The sequence below is a fragment of the Podarcis melisellensis genome, assembly GCF_964234715.1.
Source record: "Podarcis melisellensis genome assembly, chromosome: 4".
NCBI classification, from domain to species: domain Eukaryota; kingdom Metazoa; phylum Chordata; class Lepidosauria; order Squamata; family Lacertidae; genus Podarcis; species Podarcis melisellensis.
In genome coordinates this window covers 33,454,391-33,478,203 of record NC_138531.1, presented here as the reverse complement: position 1 = coordinate 33,478,203, position 23,813 = coordinate 33,454,391, and the positions used below count along the sequence as shown (strand labels likewise).

At 41.6% G+C, this 23,813-nt stretch overlaps 2 protein-coding genes across 4 annotated transcripts in view; one reads left to right on the top strand and one right to left on the bottom strand.

Moving 5' to 3' along the window:
- CYFIP1 (cytoplasmic FMR1 interacting protein 1) overlaps positions 1–23,813 on the top strand; it is a 62,426-nt gene that overhangs the window by 24,952 nt on the left and 13,661 nt on the right. The window contains exons 16-23 of one of the 2 annotated variants that reach the window (XM_081907526.1): positions 4,725–4,872; positions 6,826–6,982; positions 7,769–7,865; positions 8,985–9,061; positions 9,164–9,272; positions 10,589–10,708; positions 11,385–11,584; positions 16,878–16,965. In XM_081907526.1, coding sequence (XP_081763652.1) covers positions 4,725–4,872; positions 6,826–6,982; positions 7,769–7,865; positions 8,985–9,061; positions 9,164–9,272; positions 10,589–10,708; positions 11,385–11,584; positions 16,878–16,965 — 996 coding nt within the window. Of the gene's footprint in view, positions 1–4,724; positions 4,873–5,122; positions 5,277–6,825; positions 6,983–7,768; positions 7,866–8,984; positions 9,062–9,163; positions 9,273–10,588; positions 10,709–11,384; positions 11,585–16,877; positions 16,966–23,813 lie in introns of both variants that reach the window. The other variant, XM_081907525.1, reaches the window with a different exon arrangement.
- On the bottom strand, positions 18,795–22,597 carry FNDC9 (fibronectin type III domain containing 9). 2 transcript variants are annotated; one of them, XM_081907735.1, is made up of 2 exons: positions 22,001–22,597; positions 18,795–19,630 (listed from the first exon to the last, which is right to left on the bottom strand). In XM_081907735.1, exon 2 carries the CDS (start codon positions 19,516–19,518, stop codon positions 18,850–18,852), a length of 669 nt encoding a protein of 222 aa, XP_081763861.1. In that variant the 5' UTR covers positions 19,519–19,630; positions 22,001–22,597; the 3' UTR covers positions 18,795–18,849. The 2 variants fall into 2 exon arrangements, with proteins under 2 accessions (XP_081763861.1, XP_081763862.1); XM_081907736.1 differs by having other exon boundaries at positions 18,795–19,565.

Here is a 23,813-nt window from a genome sequence, read left to right as displayed (position 1 = left end):
TTCCACTTCTGGCAAATGTCCCTCAGTCTTTCGGAGGACAGCCGTTCCTCAGTTGCTTCCTCCTCTTCCAGTGAGGCCCACTCCTGCGCAGCCTCTGCCTGCAGTTCGACCAGCTCCTGGGTGGTCAGCTCGTGGTCGTGCTCCTTCACCAGCTCGCTGATGTCCTCCTCTGTGACCTCCAGTCCCATGGTCCTCCCCAAGGCAACAATGTCCTGCACCACTGTTGACTCTGGTGCATCAGAGTCACTTGGTGCCACACAGTCCGGCCACAGGCTGCGCCAAGCGCAATTCAAATTTCTCTGGCTGATCCCGTTCCAGGCCGTGGTGATCATCTTCAAGCAGGTGACGATGTCGAAGTGGTCCTTCCAGAATTCCCGCAGGGTGATGGTGGTGCAGTCAGTCACCTCGAAGCATCGCCTGAAAAGCTCCTTGGTGTACAGTTTCTTGAAATTGGCGATGACCTGCTGATCCATCGGCTGAAGCAGTGGCGTGGTGTTAGGCGGCAGGAACATGATGCTGATGAAGCTGAACTCCTCCAACAAGTCCACCTCAAGGCCTTTAGGATGAGCAGGAGCATTGTCCATCAGAAGCAAAGCCTTCAGCGGCAGGTCGTTGTCCAGCAGGTACTGTTTGACAGCAGGGCCAAAAGCAAGATTGACCCAGTCCACAAACAGCACACGTGTGACCCAAGCCTTGCTGTTGGATCGCCACATGACACTCAGCTGCTCCTTGTCAATCTTGTGTCTCTTGAAGGCCCGTGGGTTCTCCGAGTGGTACACCAGCAGGGGCTTGATCTTCAGGTCGCCGCTTGCGTTGGCACAGAAGAGCAGGGTCAGACGGTCCTTCATGGGCTTGTGGCCAGGCAACTTGGCCTCCTCCTGAGTGATGAAAGTCCTTTTGGGCATCCTCTTCCAAAACAGCCCGGTCTCGTCACAGTTGAAGACCTGCTGTGGAACGTAGCCCTCCGTCTTCACAACCTCCAGGAACTCCACTGCAAAGTCTTCAGCCGCAGGAACATCAGAACTGGCGGCCTCTCCGTGCCGGACCACGCTGTGGATTCCGGATCTTGTCTTGAACCGGTCAAACCAACCTCTGCTTGCCTTGAAGACTTCAGGCTCGCCTGAGGTTCCTGGCTGATCCTGGACGAGGTCTGCGTGCAAGGCCTTGGCCTTCTCGCAAATGACGGCCTCAGTCACAGTGTCCCCTGCACGCTGCTTCTCTTCTAACCAGATGAGCAGCAACTTCTCGACCTCCTCCAGAACAGCTGGCCGGTTCTTCATGATCCTGGTGACTCCCTTGGCCGCATCAGTCGCCATGATCTTCTCCCTCATCTTCAGGATGGTCCCGATGGTCGATGGATTCCTGCCGTACTCCCTGGCGAGGTCCGTCACACGCATTCCGCCGTCGTGCTTCCGGATGATCTCCTTCTTCATTTCCAGCGTCACCTTCTCCTTCTTCCTCTCGCCGGCCTCTGCAGCAGCAGTCTTCTTGGGTCCCATGGCAGCACAGCTCCTTTGTAAACTCAGAAAAAGAAAAAAAAATCAGTGATGTGCTTCAAATCCAAAAAATTCAGAAGCACACAGCCACCCACCACACAGAAATTAAAACCCAGAACCAAGTCCTTGAATCCCAAACACCCCAACCCAAAATCCAAAACCCCCCAAAAAAGTTTTAAAAGTTTAACTAACCAAATGGATGCAAAAGAGGTTCGGGAAGAGCTTCAACAATCAATCACCAAAGTCTTCAGAAACCTCAAATGGCTGCAAAAGAAGTTTTGGAAAAGCTTAAAAAATCACCAAAGTCTTCAAAAACCTCAACTGTTCCCCCAGCCACCCATACCACACAGAAATTGCAAACCCCTAGCCAACTGCTCCCCCAGCCCCTCCCCAACTGCTGCAAACCCCTCCCCAACTGTTCCCCCAGCCAACCAGCACACAGAAATTCAAACTCAGAAAAATTTTAAAAAAAACCAACATGGCCCAATGGTCATAAAAAATTTTTAAAAAACCCCCACAAGCTCCCAGATTCCTGCAAACCCCTCCCCAACTGTTTCCCCAGCCAACCAGCACACAGAAATTCAAACTCAGAAAATTTTCAAAAAAAAACAACATGGCCCAATGGTCACAGAAAAACAAAAAAATTCCAAAAAAACCCCCCACAAGCTCCCAGATTGCTGCAGAAACCTCCCCAACTGTTCCCCCAGCCACCCAGCACACAGAAATTCAAACTCAGAAAAATTTAAAAAAACAACCACATGGCCCAATGGTCACAGAAAAACAAAAAAATTCCAAAAAAACCCCCACAAGCTCCCAGATTGCTGCAGAAACCTCCCCAACTGTTCCCCCAGCCACCCAGCACACAGAAATTCAAACTCAGAAAATTTTAAAAAAAAAACCACATGGCCCAATGGTCACAGAAAAACAAAAAAATTCCAAAAAAAACCCCCACAAGCTCCCAGATTGCTGCAGAAACCTCCCCAACTGTTCCCCCAGCCACCCAGCACACAGAAATTCAAATTCAGAAAAATTTTCAAAAAAAAACAACATGGCCCAATGGTCACAGAAAAACAAAAAAATTCCAAAAAAACCCCCACAAGCTCCCAGATTGCTGCAGAAACCTCCCCAACTGTTCCCCCAGCCACCCAGCACACAGAAATTCAAACTCAGAAAAATTTAAAAAAACAACCACATGGCCCAATGGTCACAGAAAAACAAAAAAATTCAAAAAAAACCCCACAAGTTCCCAGATTCTCTTAAAACCCCCCCCCCCAACACCAAGTCCTTGAATCCCAAACACCCCAACCCAAAATCCAAAAACCCCAAAAAAAGTTTTAAAAGTTTAACTTACCAAATGGATGCAGAAGAAGTTCTGGAAAAGTTTTGGAAAAGCTTCAAAAATGAGCAAAGTCTGAGAAAAGGCTACCAAACCGCGTGCTAACAGTTGCTCCTCGAAGTCAAGTCGCAACTGCAGCTGTTCAAGCAAAGCACCCTTGGTTTTAACGGTTTTAAGACAAAGGAAACAAAGTCGCAAGACGTTTTCGTCTTGCGAGGCACGCCCATAGAGAAATTCGTCTAGCGAAGCGTCGCAAAAAACGAAAAAACCTTTCGTCTAGCGAGTTTTTCGTCTTGCGAGGCATTCGTCTTGCGGGGCACCACTGTATTAAATATTATTTGGGATGAAATAGTGAACTGTGGCACCCCATTGCATAACTGCCAGGGAGCTGAAAAACACTCCTAATGCTCCTCTCTGGACTCGGTCCCAGACATAGGACAGGATCCACTGCAACACAGGGTTCCCAATCCCCATCCCATGAAGGGGATCCAGGAGAATTCCATGGACAATCTGTAAGGTGTCTGAAATTTTTCCTGCACCATTTCCCCACCTTTTGCATTAAGCACCCCAAATATGGTAGCCGTATTACTCTCCCTACTATTTTGAAGGGAGATCTCAAACATCTGACTTTATTGAGCTACCCTTAATGTGAGGAGGAATGTAACATCATCATCATCATCATCATCATTATTATTATTAATATGCCACTTTTCATCAAATGATCTTAGGGCAGTTCACAGAATAAAATACAAGATAAACACAAGTAAATAACTAAACCAAAACAACAAAGCAATACCACCCCAAACTGTCTTGATTGGTTAGCTGAACAGGATGAGTTTATTGATTCCCCCCCACACACACACACTTCCCCAAAAATCTAATATTAGGAAAACTCTGTAATAATTGTAATATGCGATATAGTAACTTCTTCAATATTTTAAAACTCAGTGTAAAGTTTGAACACATAACATGGTAAACATGTGACTTAGCCACAATGCAGAGGTGGTGGCCAGTCCCACAATAAGCAATAGCATTTTGGATTTGTTCACCATGAACCCATTCTGTGCTGTGAAAGAGTTTTGAAACCTTAAAACTTTTCAAAATCAGATTGTGATATGGAATGGAGACAGATGGACAGGGAAACTCTGAAGTTCAGTGGTGGTGGTGGTGAAGTATTTCTTGTTGGTGCAGTACTTTGGGTGCAGCTGTAGTAGCTTTATAGATTGTAGTATAAACTTGTCATCACTGTACCCCCCCACCTCCCTGTGGTTCTCCTTTTTACAGTCTGTTCCACCCTTATCTTTTCCTTCCTTCAGCTCTTCTTCTTTCTCATAGTATAACAGCCTGTTCATTTTTGAGAGATAAGAACATTCCAAACACAGCAGCCTTGGAGCCATCTTGCTGTGTAGTTTTGTGCATTGCTGCTATTTATTTAATTTGTGCATTTATTTAATTTGTGCATTGCTGCTATTCCCATAATACATTCCAAAGAGATTTTAGTGCTACAGCAGGTAGCATCTTGCTGTATCGCAACTAGAAATCTTTGTAATTGGGGAAACCAATTCCCAGTGAATTTTGCCCAAGGCATTGTGTATCTTTTATGACTTGTAGGGATACAAGAGTCCAAATGGCATCGTCTTATGGGCAGCATTCTCAGCCTTTACAAAATGAACAGGCAAAACAACAAACCTGTCCACCTTTGATGTAGACCAGGGTGGCTTCCGCATACTTCGCTGTCTTGCTATTCCTGTCTTAACAAACTAATATACCGTACATTTCTTCTGGTTTTGTATTTTCTCCTTTTCTTATTTACCCATGTGGTTTGTTTTTTTAATTAACGGACTCTCTCTTCTTCCCCCTTTTTTGCCTCTTCCTTTTCTGTTGGTTTTTAGCTCTACATGGTCCGCACTATGGCAGAGTCCTTGAACTCTGCTGAGCTGTTGAAGCAGCTCAGATCTCTGGGAATGGAAAAGTTATTGCATGTGATAAACAAGTTTCTGAGGCAGTCCTACATCTATCCCACTCTTTTAAACTATGGTGGTAAGGCATTACTTATTATTTTTTAATAGTGTGGTGACACAAACTGTTCCATTGCAAATTGTGGGGCTTTCTTCTTTCTCTTTCTCCCCTCACCGCCTTAGGTTTAATGACTTTTGAACTTCCTTATCAGGTTTCAGTTTGAAGTGGAGCAGGTCTTTGCGTTGGGCAGTGTGCATCCGTAATGCTGAACTAATGTTCCGTATTGTGTTTTTCCCCCCCCCCGTCACAAATGTTCTGTTCAATAACACAGCTTTACATGGTGAGAACCATGTTAGAGTCCCTCATTGCTGACAAAAGTGGCTCCAAGAAAACTCTGAGAAGTAGCCTTGAGGGGCCCACCATATTGGACATAGAAAAATTCCACCGAGAGTCTTTCTTCTACACTCACTTGATAAATTTCAGTGGTAAGATACGCAGGTGATCAGTGTCCAGCTTTAGCATGTCCTAATACCTCTAACATAACCTGGGAATATGTTTCCGATTTTGTGTGGCTTACTTTTGTTTTAAAACGATCGCCTGGCTGCTCTTAGAAGCAGGGATTCTGGACTCCTTGTCTAATCCAGAAAGGCACTTCCTATGTTCTTAATGTGTTGGAACATTGCAAATACACTGGAATTAAGAGGTTAGATGCTTCATATGCTTTTCCAGTTGGCACGACTTTCCCTTTCTTCCTTCGCAAAAATTTCAGCGTAATAAGAGGTCCCAGTATTGAAATCTGCTTAAAATGGCCAAAACGTGTCTGCTAAGTTCCTTTTTCTTCTTCTTCTAAAGAGAGAAACCTAATGCCATGCCTTGGGTAAAACAATTTTGTTTGTTTTGGCTGCCATTCTCTCTACTGTTGGCTGTAATCGGAAGCATGTTGTTTTAGTGGATTCACCTACTGACATGTCTCTAGTCTAGTCGTACCACATTGTGTTGTCTTTCCAACTCATGCTGTTATTCGAACTCTGCTTTGGATGGGAGGAAGACTTTATTCATGTTTATAGTGTTGTCGAAGCGTAATGCTCTTCTCTTTCATTAGCCCTAGTGCCCTTGTTGTGCTTCCCGAGTTCAGTGATTCCCAAACAGTGAATTCGGGACCCTCTAGTACCTTTTGAAATAGGTCCACCACCAGCAATATTGGGCTAGCACAAATCAGAATGACAACAGAGCAGCCAATCTTTGCTCATTTCTGCCAGCTGCAATAAATGTCCATAAAAGCAAGGCTTCCTATATGCGCACATCAGACAGGTTGCTGGAAATTTCTCTGTACCCAGCCCTAGTAAATGAATTGCCAAGGCTGAAAAGGAGACTCCTTAGAGGTCTGAGGTATGCACTTTTGAAGTTTGGGAATCACTGCTCTAGTCGACTGAAAACACTGCTGCTATGACGAGCTGGAAGGAACCTTTGACATATCGGATAGGGTCTTACGAGCAATTCCACTTGCTGTAATTACTTTCTGCCCCTCCATATAAAAAAAAATATATACTAATTTTGATCAGCACATACCATACGGAGTGAGAGAATTCCACCATTTAATTGAGTGAATAGAAGGATGACAGATGTTGCAAGACAGTCCCCTCTCTTCTGCACTTCCTTATTAACCAAAGCTGGGAAACGTGGCATTCATGGCACTAGCACAAGCTGGGAGACCAGTTTAGAATGTGTGGGCATGCATGTGTGCGCCCCAAAATTGCCTAGTTGGCCATTCTTCCAGTAGTGTTTTCAGTGATGAAACCATTTATGCTTCTGCTGGGTGGTTGTTGATAGCAGCTGTATTTAACTTTGTAGGTTCTCCATTTGAAAACCGGTTTTGGTTTCCTTTCCATGCATAACTCTAGTCACCCTCTTTCACTTTTGTTTGTTCATTCATGCAACACCTGCACCGCTAGAATAGTGCTGCTTCTGTGTGTACATGTGCTTATTTTCTCCCTCACGAGAGTATTGATTCGGTATCATTTCTTCTTTCATAAGAAACCCTGCAGCAGTGCTGTGACTTATCCCAGCTGTGGTTCAGGGAGTTCTTTTTGGAGTTGACAATGGGCAGAAGGATCCAGTTTCCCATCGAGATGTCTATGCCTTGGATTCTGACCGACCACATTTTGGAGACCAAGGAAGCATCGATGATGGAGTAAGCCTGATGTCATTCTATCACTTCTTGTTGAGTAGTAGATGCAGAAAATTCTGATGACGATGAGATTAGAGGCTTAGTGGGGTAGTCTAGGTAAGCAGAATAGGAACCTCCTTTTCAAGTAAGAAGTTGAAGGAGGACAGGTGGCCCCCAGAATTACCTCCTCTCCACTCACCCAACTTCAGATTGTCAGAGCAGACAAACATCCCCCCCCCACCTCCTGGATGCTGGGCTCTGTTGCCTTCTCAGGTCATCTTCAGTACTTTGCCCTAAGATTTTTCAAGAACTCCGTTGCCCACTTTACTCATGGGCTAAGGATGGGTTCAGTTTTACCAGTCATTTCCCTCTTTTTCCGCTTGTAACATTCTTCCTCCACTTCTAACAACCACTTTAGAGCTCCTTGGTTTGGTTCAGAAGAGCTGCTAGGGTACTGGATTGCTAGTGCTCAAAAAAGAACACTCTTGACACATTCTTAGCTACCTCTAGTCAGTCTGCGTGCCACAGAAGTTCCCACGGCCTTTTCGTTTTGGGTAATGTATGTAATATCGGAGCATCCCTTCTTCCCACTTGTAGTCATGATGGTTGGAACTGGAGTATTTCTACATTGTGACAACTATGCACAACTATATGCTTGCTAGTTACCAGAATTTTGGAATGGATAACTTTTGCGTTTTGTTAATGCCCATTTATACACTTATTGTATTCACCCGTGGCAAGTCTATTATGTCAGGGGACAGGAATATTTTACACGTGTGCCTGAAAAAATAACATATTGTCTTCTTTTAGATACGTGCTGTATTCTTTAGATCTTTATAATGACAGTGCCCACTACGCCCTTACCAAATTCAAGAAGCAGTTCCTCTATGATGAAATTGAGGCAGAGGTAAGATAATTGAATCTGATGGTTGAAAATCTGTTCAGCAGCAGCACATGCGATAGAGTTTATTAGTAGGTAAAGATGAACAGATGTTGTGAGGAGAACCTGAGTGAATGACAGGCACACAAATGCATGTTCATAATTTGCATGCAGGGAACAAGCAGTAGTGAATCTAGCACAAAGACATTCCTCATGTCTAGGTCGTTGGAACAAGATTTCCTGTGACCCAGTGTCACCCATGTGTGATATTATTTTATTATTAAATGCATTTTCATTGCATTTCTACTCACAAACCCCCCCCCAAAGACAGTGTACCGTTTAGGCAGAACAACGCAGGTTAAAATACCTAGTAGAACAAAGCCGTTATTAAAACCAGAGAGTGGGATTTACAGCCCATCAAAAGCCAGGTGGAATGAAGCAGTTTTTACAGCCCACCTAAAGCTGCTCCAGCCCTAACTTCCCAAGGGAGAGAGTTCCACTGTTGGGCATTGCAGCAGAAAGACCCAGTTGCAAGTACCGACCAAGCTTCTCTGGGTGGTGAGTTTGAGCTGACTCCATTAAGAAGAAACAAAAAAAATTATTTCCAGTAGCACTTTAAAAACCAACTAAGTTAGTTCTTGGTATTAGCTTTCGTGTGCATGCACACTTCTTCAGATACCAAGTGTGCATGCACACGAAAGCTCATACCAAGAACTAACTTAGTTGGTCTTTAAAGTGCTACTGGAAAGAATTTTTTTTGTTTTGACTATGGCAGACCAACACGGCTACCTATCTGTAACTGGATCCATTAAGAAGAGTTGTGCTTGAAGCTGCATGGATGTGCGAAGGCCTATACAAGCATAAGAAGCTGCCTTAGACTAGGTCAGACTGTGCCTCTCTAGATCAATGCTGCACATGCGTGCTGCTTGTTGGTGTTGATGTGGTGTCCCCTTCGTGTATGGGGCTCAGGGCAGTCCTGTTTCTCCCCCGCTTCATGCACATACTCATTGCCTACACCCTAAAAGGGGGAGCCTGATGCAAATGGAAAATGTAGTCTACAAAGGCTGCAGAAGTAGATTTCCAAAGGGAAATGTGCTTAAGTAAATACTGTGTTTTAACTGAGGAATTCATATGTTGCGTCTTCAGGTCAATTTGTGCTTTGATCAGTTTGTCTACAAGCTGGCAGACCAGATATTTGGATACTACAAGGTGATGGCAGGAAGGTAAGTAGTCGTGTTAAGCAACTTTTTAAAGCATTCATGTTATGAGTTTTGAAATGCAGCTTTTCATCAACTGTTCATCAAATGTTCTCCCTTTCCAAATAGCCTGCTTTTAGATAAACGGTTAAGATCAGAATGCAAGAATCAGGGAGCAACGATTCCCTTGCTAACATCTAACCGGTATAATACACTCCTAAAGCAGAGACATGTTCAGGTTAGTAAGTATATGGCATTCTTGGTTTCTTCCCCACCCCACCCCCCCATCTTAATTATCTCCCCTTCAACCCCACTGTGTTGATGCTTGAGGCCCATCTTACAATTGCTTAAATGTATGAGACACAAGCTTTTTTTCCGATCAACTTGGCTTTGGAAATCTTTTGGCAAAGTCTCTCACGAAAGGGTATGAAAGTAAACCTAGCAGCTAGGTGGGTTGTTTTAAGTCCTGGTTTAAGTCACTGATTTGATTAAAGTTTCCATCTTTGTTTTCTGAGCAAGCAAGCATTCTAACTGGGTGCAATTAAAATATATAGTTGCAATTCAGGAGACTCTTTGGATGGAAGATCAAACAGGATGATCTGCTCTAGGTTGGCAAATGTTTCTGACTCCTTGTTTAATGATAGCAACAAATAACAAAGAGGCTCTGTGCTTCCACCCAAATAGGCTGCTGAAATGCAGAGAGCTTGAAGGGAAAGGAATAGGGATTGGATTTGGATGTGAAAGGACTTCAAGCCCAGTTCTGGTACTGAAAACCAGTTCCTAGACTGAGCATGCCCTTGGAGGCACCTTAATTGTAAATAATTACTCCCACCAAATCAGGAAGGAGGAACTTTGGCTCTCCAATGTTACTGAACTGTAATGCCCAACATCCCTGGCCATTCCTGATAGGGCTGATGCTGTCCCACTGAGCTACTGTTTTGCACCAGAGTCCAGTTGTTGGACCAGTTGGGTTTTGTTCCAGATCCTTCAAGCCTGTAGTCTACCCATCTTCTGATTTATATTAATCAGGACCAGAATACACAGCCTCTGCTCATGCAACCCATCTGCCTTTTTGCACTACAGAATTTAGATCTCCTTAAGATAGCAATTGTGAAAGTCCTACTTTCTACCTCTATACATGTATGTAACAGTGCTAAGCAACGAAGGAACTCTAAAAGGCAAGAGCTGGAAGTAAGTCGGCAGAACATTACACAGAGAAACTAGGTTTCTGTGCAGTTTGATTTGTTAAATATTCATAATTTGCTCATTAATTTACTGTAATGTATAGAGCAATCCTAATTCTGCCTTAGCTGAGCCACTGCTGCAGTCAAAGATGATCAGGGCAGGGTGGATTTTTTTTTTCTTTTCTTTTAAAAATGATGTAAACAAGATTGTATCCTATATAGGATTGCATTCTCTGTATAGATTTGGGAAACTTGTGTGTGTGTCTCTCTCTCTCTCTCTCTCTCTCTCTCTCTCTGTGTGTGTGTGTGTGTGTGTGTGTCTGTGTACCTCTTAATTTGATACAACAATTTGGAATTTCTTTTGCTTCAGCTTCTTGGTCGGTCAATAGATCTGAACCGCCTGATCACTCAGCGAATTTCAGCAGCCATGTACAAATCCATGGAACTAGCCATCGGTCGGTTTGAGAGTGAGGACTTAACCTCCATCGTCGTAAGTATCGAGACACATGAGTGCTGCTCAGTTTCATGTGAGGTCAGGAATTGGCTGAAGATTTCAAGTTCAGCAGCGTGTCTTAAACCGTTGCTTTCCTAATATTGCACCAGGTTAATGAAGGGAAGGGGGGAACTCTTTGTAACATGGCACATCCCTCCCCCCCGTCAAATGTTACCTTGTCCTTGACTGCTCAGATGTACTTGGGATGAGAGGAGGTGAAACAACTCCAATATTTGTGAGCCTGGTTTTATGGCACGGCTAATGGGAAGCAAAAGTTGAAGAGCTCTTAATGTCAGGAAGTGTAGTTTTTAGTTCAAGAAGCTCCTCTTCCTTAAACCTGTGTTAATAAAATATAGACATTTCACCTTTGGGCATTAATTGGGTGGGTCTCTGCGGAGACACATAAACAAACCCTTCACATGCAAAACTAAAGTTGTCTGCTATTAGGAAGCGATTTTAAATACAAAAGTATGGTAACTCCTCTGTGGATTTTATTCTGTCTTTAAAAAGCATATAATCCTTGACTGTTGGCTTATAAACATATCCGGATTTTTGTGGTCACATTCTTAAAGCTTCTGTTTTGTTGTAGACTCTGGCAAGTTTTTCAATGCGCCCTTCCCTCCCTCTCACTGTCTCTTTCCTTCCTTCTTTATTTATTTTTGCTTCTTCTCAGGAATTGGATGGACTGGTTGAAATAAACAAGCTGACACACAAGCTTCTGAGCAGATACATGACTCTAGACAGTTTTGATGCCATGTTTAGAGAAGCCAACCATAATGTATCTGCTCCGTATGGAAGAATCACCCTTCACGTCTTTTGGGAGCTCAATTACGATTTTCTTCCGAATTACTGCTACAACGGGTCCACTAACAGGTTAGTGTGACATATTGTAGTGTGTGTGTGTGTTTAATTGCATTTAGCCTCACTGACTCTGAATCTACTAAAAAAGAAAATTAACTCCCTGCGGCTGCAGTGCTCAGTGTGCAAAGAGGAACTGTTGGCTTGTGGCCTAAATATTTAAGAATATACAGTATAATAAATTACGAACAGTTTAGTTGCCTCCTCCAGCTTCTTTTCATCCAGCAAACGTCAGGTGATTTTACATGTTTTTCTCCCACATGCATGATTACATATACTCTGGTAGTTTTTTTTAATTGTTCTCATCATGTACATTTAGTGGAATGTCATCCTCTATTGTAGCCTACAGTTTTATATGATGAAACTGTTATGCATGAAGTGGAAGCTTGAATGAACAAAGACTTGGTTGGAGGTTATTTATGCAGAACAGACTATGTAAAAGAAGTAGGCCCCGAGTCGCGTTTTCTATGCCTACTTAAAACTCACCTGCTCACCCAGCTGTTTCCTGGCTATTAACTTGCTTATAATCAGTATATATTTTTCTGGGGGTACTCAAAGGTACACAGCATCGGCATCTTCCCCCGTCCCCCAAATGTTAAAAATGTGGCACTTACTGTAACAACTTCATGGTGTGGACTGGCACCTTCCCCCCTCCAAATAACACCTGCATAGGTGTTCCCTGCCAACCCTGTCTCGAAGCAAGTCCTCCTTGGCCACACACAGCCTTGTTCTGTGTGATCGAAGCAGGAACAACCTACATTGGCATGCTACGGGTGGGACACCTGGATGCCTTGCAGAGAAGTGTACCATACCACAGTGTAGGACCAGAATAAAGAGTGTTTGGCATGCTGTGTTTGTAGGTGCACTTATGTAAAGCCAATCCTAGGATCTGTGTGTTCATGTGCACACTGGGTCTTAAGTTTACTGAGCAAAAGTGCATTCTTAATTGGGTGGAGGAAATTATAGTCACTGCCTGACCTATTCTTCAAACAGCTGCTGAACATAGTTCTTACACTTACCAAGGTGTGATTGTTGTGCCCTGGAGGTCTTTTGGGAAGAAAATGACCTCATGTCTTTCATAAATATCAGATAAATCTACACAACCATGTGCATGAAGGAAATAGCTGCTAGCGGCTGCTACCACAAGAGTACAGTATAGGACGTGAGTGGCTCTGTGGTCTAAACCACTGAGCCTTTTGGGCTTGCCGATCAGAAGGTCAGCGGTTCGAATCCTCATGATGGAGTGAGCTCCTGTTGCTCTGCCCCAGCTCCTGCCAACCTAGCAGTTTGAAAGCATGCCAGTGCAAGTAGATAAATAGGTACCGTTGTGGTGGGAAGGTAAACGGCATTTCCATGCGTTCTGGCTTACGTCACGGTAGCCCGTTGTGCCAGAAGCGGTTTAGTCACTGCTGTCACATGACCTGGAAAGCTGTCTGTGGACAAACACCGGCACCCTCGGCCTAAAAGCAAGATGAGCACCACACGCCATAGTTGCCTTTGACTGGACTTAACCATCCAAGGGTCCTTTACAGTATAGATGCTCAACAGCAGTAGTCTTTTCAGACCTGGAACCTCCTTTTAGTCTAAGCATGTTTTTCTTATTCTCCCGCAGCTCCCCAATTTATTTGTATGGTAAATATTTTTTTATGGTAAATAAATGTATTTATTTGTACCAACCCTTTATAGCAGTTCTCAGGCTTTTACTTGTGCAACCTCTTGAAACAAGCCTTTACACTAGTGGAGTATTGCACTAGTGGGTTTAGCTTCACTTGGCTCAGCCAACCCACCAGGATGAGGTACATTTTCTGTCACACATTGGACACTGCCCTCATTTGCACCTTAACATTCATAAGGAAAATTGGTTGTTCTAACGTATTTAAAAAGTTCTTCTCTCCACACACACAATATATATATATATATTTGGCATTCAGCCGCTAACTCACTGGGAATTCTTAATTCTGTGTAGTACTACTTGATGCTAGAGAACTCAAGTTCGCAGGATAAACAGTTAGATACAGTGGTACCTCGAGTTACAAACGCCTCAGGTTACAAACGCTTCAGGTTACAAGAGTTACCTCAAGTTGAGAACTTTGCCCCAGGATGAGAATGGAAATTGTGTGCTGGCAGCGCAGCAGCAGCAAGAGGCCCCATTAGCAAAAGCACGCCTCTGATGAAGAACAATTTCAGGTTAAGAACGGACCTCCAGAACGAATTAAGTTCGTAACTAGAGGTACCACTGTATATAACAATAGGCAGGTTATACACAATCACTATATTTATGGCCTTAGCTGCTGCATCAGCTGGAATACGTACATTTAATCTTTTCTTACAAACATATTTTATTGAGCCAATTGTTTGTTTTCGCTTAAAAAAAAATCAACAGCTGCAAACTACACTCATTTTGTTCTTTGAATTTTATATTGATTTTAAATTGTTAACAGGCTTTTCTGCATTTGCAAAAAAGCTTTTTATGACTAGGGTCAACGATTGAGGTCATTCCTGAAAAAGCATTACATTAAAACTGCACTTTAAGCTGCACTAACTGTTTGTAATGGTTTGCTTTTGATAATGAAATGAGATTAAATAGTTGGGTGGTATGCTATTAAAGCAAGCGGACATTTACTAATTGCATTGATTTGTATTTGGTCTTCTGTGCATCTATAAGACCAAATGTGAAGGGTGTTGATTTGGGAACATTAGCAAGGAAAAAAGGAAGAGAGGCATTGGAATCAACAGCAAATGCCCATGGTGCTCCTTACAGCATGTGCAGTAGCATGATGGCCAGGGCTTTACCTGAAAGTAAGCCCCACTGAATACAGTGGGACCTCAGGTAAACATGCCTACAGTTATGCTGTAAGAGTGTGAGTTTGAAGTGGCTTTAAGCAAGCTACTGTTCCTAAGTCACAGCCCCTAGGCTGAGGTGCTATATAAAGGGACCCCTGACCATTAGGTCCAGTCGTGGCCGACTCTGGGGTTCCAGTGCTCATTTCACTTTATTGGCCAAGGGAGCCAGCGTACATCTTCCGGGTCATGTGGCCAGCATGACTAAGCCGCTTCTGGCGAACCAGAGCAGCACACGGAAACACCGTTTACCTTCCCGCTGGAGTGGTACCTATTTACCTACTTGCACTTTGACGTGCTTTCAAACTGCTAGGTTGGCAGGAGCAGGGACCGAGCAATGGGAGCTCACCCCGTTGCGGGGATTTGAACTGCCGACCTTCTGATCGGCAAGTCCTAGGCTCTGTTGTTTAACCCACAGCGCCACCCGCGTCCCTGCATAATAAGCAAGTTATGTTTCTGTTTCATCTTGGATATGTTTATTATCATAAGATTTGCATTTTCCTCACAGAGGAAATAGGGGAGGGGGGGAGAGAGTGCTGCTGTACTCAGGTCCTGTTTGTGGGCTTCTCGCGGGTAACTTCGGCCATTGTGAAAACACTATATGTAGATGGGCCACTGGCCTCATCCTTCATGCTTTTCTATTGTTCTTATGATATCAAGAAGGAGCACTTTAGAGCTCCTTACTCACAATGTGATGGTAATCTCTACAAAAACAAGCCTATAAGGTAGGTCAGTACAGTGGTACCTCGGGTTAAGTACTTAATTCGTTCCGGAGGTCTGTTCTTAACCTAAAACTGTTCTTAACCTGAGGCACCACTTTAGCTAATGGGGCCTCCCGCTGCCGCTGCGCCGCCGGAGCACAATTTCTGTTCTCATCCTGAAGCAAAGTTCTTAACCCGAGGCACTATTTCTGGGTTAGCGGAGTCTGTAACCTGAAGCATATGTAACCTGAAGTGTATGTAACCTGAGGTACCACTGTATTACTTTCCAGGGATACTAGTCCACTTCTGTTTGATCCTTTTACCGTTTTGATACATCAGTGTTTGGAGTAGTAGTTTGCACATTGTGTTCTTGTACCACCTTGTCCAGCTAATGCAAATTAGAAATATTATTTCCGGTGCTTTGTACAACCTGTCGCTAGCATTCAGTAAATATTTCGTAGTTGTATTCAGTTTTATTTAGATGGTGCCTCTTTTGTCTGAAACTCATACTTGGAATTGTACTGCCTGAAAGGGAAATGAAAACACTTAAAAAACCTGGGTGGTGTTTTTGTCAGTTGCTCCCCCCCTCCCCCCCAAAAAGCGTTGGTAACATTTTGATTTGTGTAATCTACTTTACGTCGACTGCTTAGTGCTCTGCTGATGAAAATGAGTAAATTGCTAGGAAAGTCATCATCCAGAGATTAAAAAGTGGCATGACCTGATTATATTGATGCATGCCAAAAAAAACCCCCTACAATTTAGCAACATAGCGTAGCAAAGTAGATTTGGGTGAAATAATTTTATTGGAGAAGCTAGAAGGAAAACACATCATACTGAAGGCGAATCTGCATTATTAATTTGGGTATTTTAACTCTGTAGCTGGTCTCTCTTAGCTGTTTGAACATGTGAGAGAAATTATAAAAGTTGTCTGAAGTTAAAAACAGGGAATGTTGGTGGGTCGAAGCCAGGGTGTGTGTTCTAAAAGTAGCCTTCAGGAGCGCCTAAACATTATTGAAAATGTCTGGAACAGATCCTTGCCAATGGCCAGTACAATAAAGTTATTTGGATTGGACAAGATGCCAGAAAAAAAGAGTGCAAGAGGACTGTAGAAAAATCTAACACCACTTCTGTTTAGTGCGGGTCATTCAACCACAGTATTCTATTGATCAGTATATCAATGAGCATTCATTGTAAGAGGCTTTTAAGGGTTGCATCTAATGGTGTACTCGTCTGATAGTAAGCTTTCCATCAATGGGAGGGAAGCAGTTGTTGGCAATTCCTGCTCTTCCTTTACCTCCCCCTTTGCTGGTAAATCTCCCCCATTTTGTTGACAGAAACCTTACTGATTAGATATAAATGTGTGTATCACTTACACAAGAGACAATAGCAAAAAAAGGTGCATCAGTACATAGTGAAACATAAACCAAACAGTAGTTTATATGGGATAATAGCATCATGTCAGTAACTTCAATCCAAATGATACTCTCTTCTGGGAGAAATCCAAAGCATGAACAAATAATGGACTTGTAGTTAGTATGGAAAGATCCAATCCGTCATCCCCACCCCTGTTTAATGTAATCAAATCTTCTGTTCTGGAGTTTTCATGTTATCTACAGTGTATATAAATTCTATGATGCACGAGAAAAGATTTCCCTATCCCTCAGAATTTCAGCTCCACATTAGAAATAAGCTGGCTGGTTTTGTTTTTCCCCCCAAATGTGGTGTAGAAATGTAAATTGTTGTGTTATCTTGTTTGATTTATATAGGTTTGTTCGAACAGTACTACCGTTTTCCCAGGAATTCCAGAGAGATAAGCAGCCTAATGCACAGCCACAATATCTGCATGGATCAAAGGTTAGAATTTTCCCATACTTGTTTTTTTCTGTGGTAGATGTTGGAAAATTACACCCCATAGCTTATGAGCTATTAATACTTGCACCGTGTTTCTTTATTATCTTCTATCTTAAGCATATTTGTACTGTATAAATCATATGATATAATTATTTGTTTGATTCTGAGAGATACACTAGGTAAAAGTGAGGATTAATGTACCGAGGAACTGGTCCATTTCAGATACAAACCATACAGGATTTTGGCTTTTGTGTTTTGCCCCTCTCCCTTGCGTGTTTTGATTACCTTTGTTTTTCCCCTGGTTTGAACAAACTATAGTTTCCTGCGGCATCAGAATAATAGAGCAAACCATTTATTGCATCCAAAGCAGAACTGAAAATTGTGACTGTGATTTGAAGTTTCATGGCAGATAGTAGCTCATGAGACACCTGAAAGACCTAATGCAGACTTACTCTTTGTTAGAACCCAAAAACAATGATTTTCCGTTCTCATTTTACTTAAAGCACTATGTGTGAAATATAACTAATCACAAATGACTGAAAAAGATGGTATTCAGTATCACTGAACAGTAAAAGAGCAGCGGCATCCTTTGTAAATGGCCAATGCAACATCTTTAATTTTAAAGGGCGGAATCAAACCTTTGAAAATAACCAATGAAAATAAACCCTTATTAAGTGTTAGGTGAATAAGTAGTCTCCTAAGAAAGACTCGTTCGGTATTTATTTGGCAAACATCTACCTTGTGTGGCACCTGAGGTTTTTTTTATTTGTCTATCTTAGTTATACAACCTGTTAGATAATCCACATGCCAGTTTCCTTTATGGTATTAAAAACTGGAATATGTCACAGATTATTTACACATTACTGTGTAAATGAAAACAGAAATATTTACATGTTGCGAGGCTTAGGTTAGTACATTAGCAAAGCAGTCCAGAAGAGACAGCTAGATAGTTAAATGCTAAGAGAAGCATCTATAAAGTACTACAGTGATCAATGAAACATCTGTACACTTTTCTTTATAGTTGCACAAAGGCATGTTAGCTTGGACCATTGACACATAATACATTCCAAATGTCACATCACAAGTATAACTGGTATATGACGATAACGTTCAAAAATGGTACCACTCCTAGCAAAAGCAGGGATGGGGAACCTCTGGCCCTCCAGTTGTTCTTTGAACATCCTTGATCACTGGACATGCTTGCTGGGACCCATAGGAGACAGAGGCCAACAGCATCCAGGTTCCCCGTATCTGAGCTAAGGTGTTAAGAGTAAGAAACTCTGCAAGAAAAGACTTCAGGGTAGAATTCAGGGACTATTTGAAAGCAGGATAATCTCTTGACACACTCACCACTAAGATCCCATTGCCTTTTTTATCAATTGTGTATGCAATAGTTGGAGATGATTCAACTGTTATAACCTATGTGGATACCATTTTATAGCTGTTCCAATTGACACATGTTGGCTAAGTCACACAAAACCAATTCTACGCTCGTAGGGGAGTTTTGGATTCAAGTGTCATGGCAAACGACAAACCCCATTTGAAATCAGGGAGGGTTTCTACAGTTCAAAGAAATAAACGACAAAACATTGAGTACTCTTGTGGCATGCCTGAAGTAGCTCCTTCAATCCCAGCTGTTCATTCATTTTTTCCTGCCCCTTGCCGTGCTTTCCTAGAAAAATCAAGGAGGCTATTCTATATCTCCCTCCTATGTGTAGTTTTCTCTGTAAAGAAATAATGATGAGATGATTTAGCTTTGCATGCTGCAGGAGATTGTGATTTAGGGGTGTGATTGTGTTCAACAGGGCTTTCAAGGAACAATTCGCAAATAGATTTCAACATACATATTGTTACACAAAGCAAAACACTTGTCCCAGTTAAGGATATCTAATTTATGGCAGATTGACAGACAGACATAGGCACAAAATCCTGACTTTTGGAGCTCAGCATGGTGGGCTTCTCAGATGTTGACGGATTTGTAATTATGGTGGCTAGTTGGACACCATCTGTATTTCTAATTTCAACTCGTTGGGTGTGCTGGGTCTGCTTGTTGAATTCCTCTGAACCACACGATTCATTTTTTGCCCATGCCTCTCCCTTATCTTCTGGTCCAATGCTTTGTCTGTCTGAGCTCTCTCTTCTTCTGCGGCACCATAGACGCAAGCAACCATAGACAAAGACGCCAACAATGATGAGAAGCAAGACCGTGCTGGTTAGCCATATGCCCACGGCAAGGTCTTTCTTTTTGTTGCTTGTGGATGCCGGGTCTTGTTCAGGGGTGTTAAAAATTCTGCACTGGTCATTGGATGGGTTTGCCGACTGGCACGTTACACACAGAATGTAAGTTGTTAATGGGATCAGATTCTCGATGACAAACGAAGAACGGCTAGCTGGCACTCTCTCCTCTTTCTGGAAATGTTTCCTGGTGTATCCTGACAGCATTTTGTCCCAGTTTGGATTGTACATGATGCTGTAAAAGCTGTCGGTGCAGGTCGCCATTTTGGGCCAGATTACTAGGGCTGTGCTTCCTGTTATGTTTTGTACTGTTATCCCCATTGTGATACCGTCTTCTCAATATTTCACTTCCACAAACAGCAATAATCCTTAAGATTCAGGAGACAAAAAAGTTTCAATAAGCAGAGTTGAGAGGAAAATGAGAACTGCACTTCTGGAATTTAAGGGTGGGTTGGGGAATAATTATTTGAAAACATTACTTGTATTCCTGAAAGCATTTTCAGACAGTAAGCTGAATTTAATTTATAATAAAATGTAGTCAAATGAGACAAGCATGTGTCATTCAGGCATTTACTTTACTACAGCACTCTTCCTTTAAAAAACAAAACCAACTCAGAGAGGCTTACACGAAGCTCCTAGTGGCCTTCCATCCACGCACCAGTCAAGATTTTTTTAAAAAAATTAAGCTACAGAACTGGATAAAACCAGGCTTTTTAGATCCTTGCTTCAAATCACTCAATGCTGTTGGAGTCATAAGACATAATTTGAAGTGCATTTCCTATTTAGTTGGAAATCAAGTTTCTTAAGTGGAATTATTTCAAAGACATGGAATCTTAGTACAGTGGTACCTCTGATTACGAACTTAATTCGTTCTGGAAGGTCCGTTCTTAACCCGAAACCATTCTTAACCTGAGGTACCACTTTAGCTAATGGGGCCTCCCACTGTTGCTGTGCCACCGGCGCACAAATTCTGTTCTCATCCTGAGGTAAAATTCTTAACCCAAGGTACTACTTTCGGGTTAGTGTTTGTAACCCGAGGTGTTTGTAACCCGAGGTACCACTGTACCTATATTTTAATGATGTTTCATTGGGCATCTAATCAAATTAGCCATTGTTGTGCTTCATTTTCCATTCTTGCCTTTCGCTTCCAAGCCAAGGCAGTGAAAAACCTATGATGCAAAATGAAGCTTTTGATTGATACAAAATACCATTGAATCCAATTTTGTCAGGGAACAGAGCTTGTGTTCAAAGAGAAAAGCTTGCTGTCCCACATTACTTATGGCTTTGAAATTTAATGCCACATTGACTTCCTTATTAGTTACCCTCTGTATAAGGTGATAGTGTAGAATTTGCTAAAATACCACTCTGCCATTCACACACCCTTTAAAGTTGCTATAACCATTCCAGGTTGACTTGAAAAATGTGAATTGCACTTCAGATATAAAAGATTTAGCTTTCAGAGAAAGGGCTAAGCCTTGTTTAGCATCCAGAATTTGCTATAGTTGTGAGAACAAACAGTAACTTCTTGCAGGTGGTTTACACTGCCTTTTAATGCTGTATTGTTTTTAACACTTGATTGGGAGCTGCCCAAAGTGGCTGAGGAAACTCAGCCAGATGGGCAGGGTATAAATAATAAATTATTATTATTATTATTATTATTATTATTATTATTATTATTATTATTATCCCTGCACACTTTTCTCCAACTATGCCCATGCATGAGTAACTATTGTTCAACTTGACTCTGTATTTAAGCATTGCATATTAGTCATCTTTTAAGTAAATGTGACAAGGTATTGTTCATGACTGATAATATTCAAGTAATAACTCAAGTATTTCATGCAGAATTACTCATAGCCACAGAAAGGAATCGGTTTTGCATCAACATATTGAATTATATATTTAGGCTAATACATGGGGTCCCCCCTTTTTCTTTCCAGTTTGTGTATAAAAAGTTTGCTGCATAAAAGACCTCACCAATAAGTTTGGGTTGTGTCACTAATTGCTAAGTAGTATTAAAGGATTGTTACATTTGTTGATGTTGTAGAGTTAAGTGGGAAACATACCTTGTTTAGGTTCAGTACTAGACCATAGCAAAATCAAATTTTAATTATATTGAAACAACCCCCCCCCCCTTTTAAAGAAAAACACCTAAGTCTCCTGAGAACTGATTTCTCAAAAACTCACCTTCAGAGTTTGTAAGTTTTAGGTTCTTAGGAGAAATATAATTGTGTTTTTGTTTTGCTCCAAGCTGAGATAAACAAAAGTAGAACATTTTATTTTTTAATTTTTTTTTAATATTTGATTTTCAATAAAGTCAAACCAAACCCTGAGAACTACAAGCTCATTTTCTCTTATTTTCATGAACTTAACAGTAATAGCAAACCTGCTGAGATGCACCACTATATTGAACAGACATAAATTATTATAGGAGAGGTGCATCACAATGTAGAAATGATTCTGTATTTTATTATTTTTACCAGATACAACATTATTTTACACATTATTTTAAAGGTGTAAATGTTCATTTATTCTTCTGTTTAATATTGCATAGTTGAGCTGTGCCTTTTAATAGGTTAGAGTAAGTGTGTGATTTGAGGCTTCTACCTCTTATCTGTGTAGTCTTCAAAAACAAAACAGTCTCTCACTCCCTCTTTCTCATATTCATATATATATATTCTACACAAACTCACTCCATCCCTCTTGCATATTCACATACATATAAGTTAAAGGCTTTCTTTACAGACTTGTTGAGGGAGAGTGCCCTGTGTTATTTTATCCAGTTTTAAGAGTCCATACTTACCATCAGTGTAAAAATCCTGAGGCTTTCATCAAATACTTGAGGGGAAACCTCCGCTGGGTTCTCAGTATCCTCCTTTGAGCAAATAGCTTTCTTCATGGTCCGTGGTTGCCAGTTTTCCCCTTAGCAGGCTACATGGACCAAGTTCTCATTACGTGACACTTCGACAGGGATGCGAGCAATGAGATCTCCTTCGTCACCTTTCTGCCAACCTTCATACGCAAGGGCATCCTGTCTTAAGTGTTCTGTTGCCTAGGTTTTCTGAGGAGAAAAGCAAGTCTTCACTTTCTCTTGCTTTTGCTCCCTGTTAGAAATTGGGCAGCTGGAGTGCTCCAGTTAGGTTCTTCCTTTGTGTTGCCTGGGCTTGCGTTGCTGCTGATGCAAGTGAATAATGCTCTGTTCTTCGGTGACATCACTACTTAAACTCCTGGGCTTGGGGAGGAGGGGGCGTAGCTTTAGGAAGAGCATTTTGACTTCCTTACCTTGACGCAGCTTCTGTCAGATTGCTGCTATTAATTTGTCTTCTGTATCTCTAGATTATATGGGTTTTCCCCTTAAAAGCAGTTTCTCTCAGGTTTGGCTAACGTATACACATCAACATTACGCATTAGATCTGTTATGTGTACATAGCATTTCTTGTATAACATAACATTTCTCGTATAAACAGTTTTAAATCTTTATGTATCATTTCTGAAATATTCAATGCTGACTGCTTGTTGGCAACATTTCTCTCTTTAGTAGTTGTCGTGCCACTACTTCCTTCTAGAGCTTTTCTGTTGTACTATAGATCGTGTGTGTTTGTATGTTTCTGTAAAAACACACACATATGCACATGTACAAACATATATACAGTATGTAAAAGGGGGAAAATAGAATTTAATCCATGTAGCTGTGTATCCACTTCCAGCTATTTTTTCAGAATCATATTTGTAGCTGTTGGGGGGATCCAAAGCCTTCAATGCAAATATAAAAATAGGAATCTCATTTAAAAACCAGAGTTGCTGCATTTTTTTCCCATCCTCCAACACCAAGGTTGGAAATGCGGAAAGAAGGGGGGAAATTATGTTTTAGAGCCAACTGCATATTCCAAATGTAATTAGAAGACCTAATCTTGTAATTAGATGTAGGAGCAATGTAGCTTTGTAAGATCCCTTCATAAACTATCTTTCTGTGTGTAGATATATGCTGCAGCACTCAGGAATGTGCTATATTCCAGCAAGCATTCATTTGTAGCTTGATATTTCAATAAAATATTATCTGTCAACAGGATTTAATTTTACTCGGAATTCTTTTGTGCATAGATTTTGATAATCTACCATTCAGAAGCAATTAAGTATGAAGTGCTTCTAACGTACTTTTTTTTTTTACACAGCACAGGGTTACAGGTGCACTTGGGGAGGATATAGGTATCCTTTTTATATTTTAGTTTCTTCCATACATATCCTACCAAGCCAGCATACATGTGGTTCCCAAGCAGTGACCTATAGCTCTCTTCTCTTGGGCCTTAATTTCCAGGTTTCTCTGCTTAATTCTATATTTCAAGTGAATCGAAACACCTACCAAAAAAACCCAACATTAAGCCTGGAACAGGTCATAACACTTTTCACTAAACTTTACTAAGATTTCCTTTAGCTACAGGTGTATTTTCTTCCAGTTCATATTAGCAAATTTAAATTGTCCTAGGGTTGCTTAACTACTGCAGTTTGGTAATTTCAAAACAATGTGATATTTTTTCCAGTTAACAAAGGGGAGGTCAGTGCAAGGTTTTGACTTAGAGTTTAAGAATATGTTCGAAAATTCTTCTGTCAGAATTATG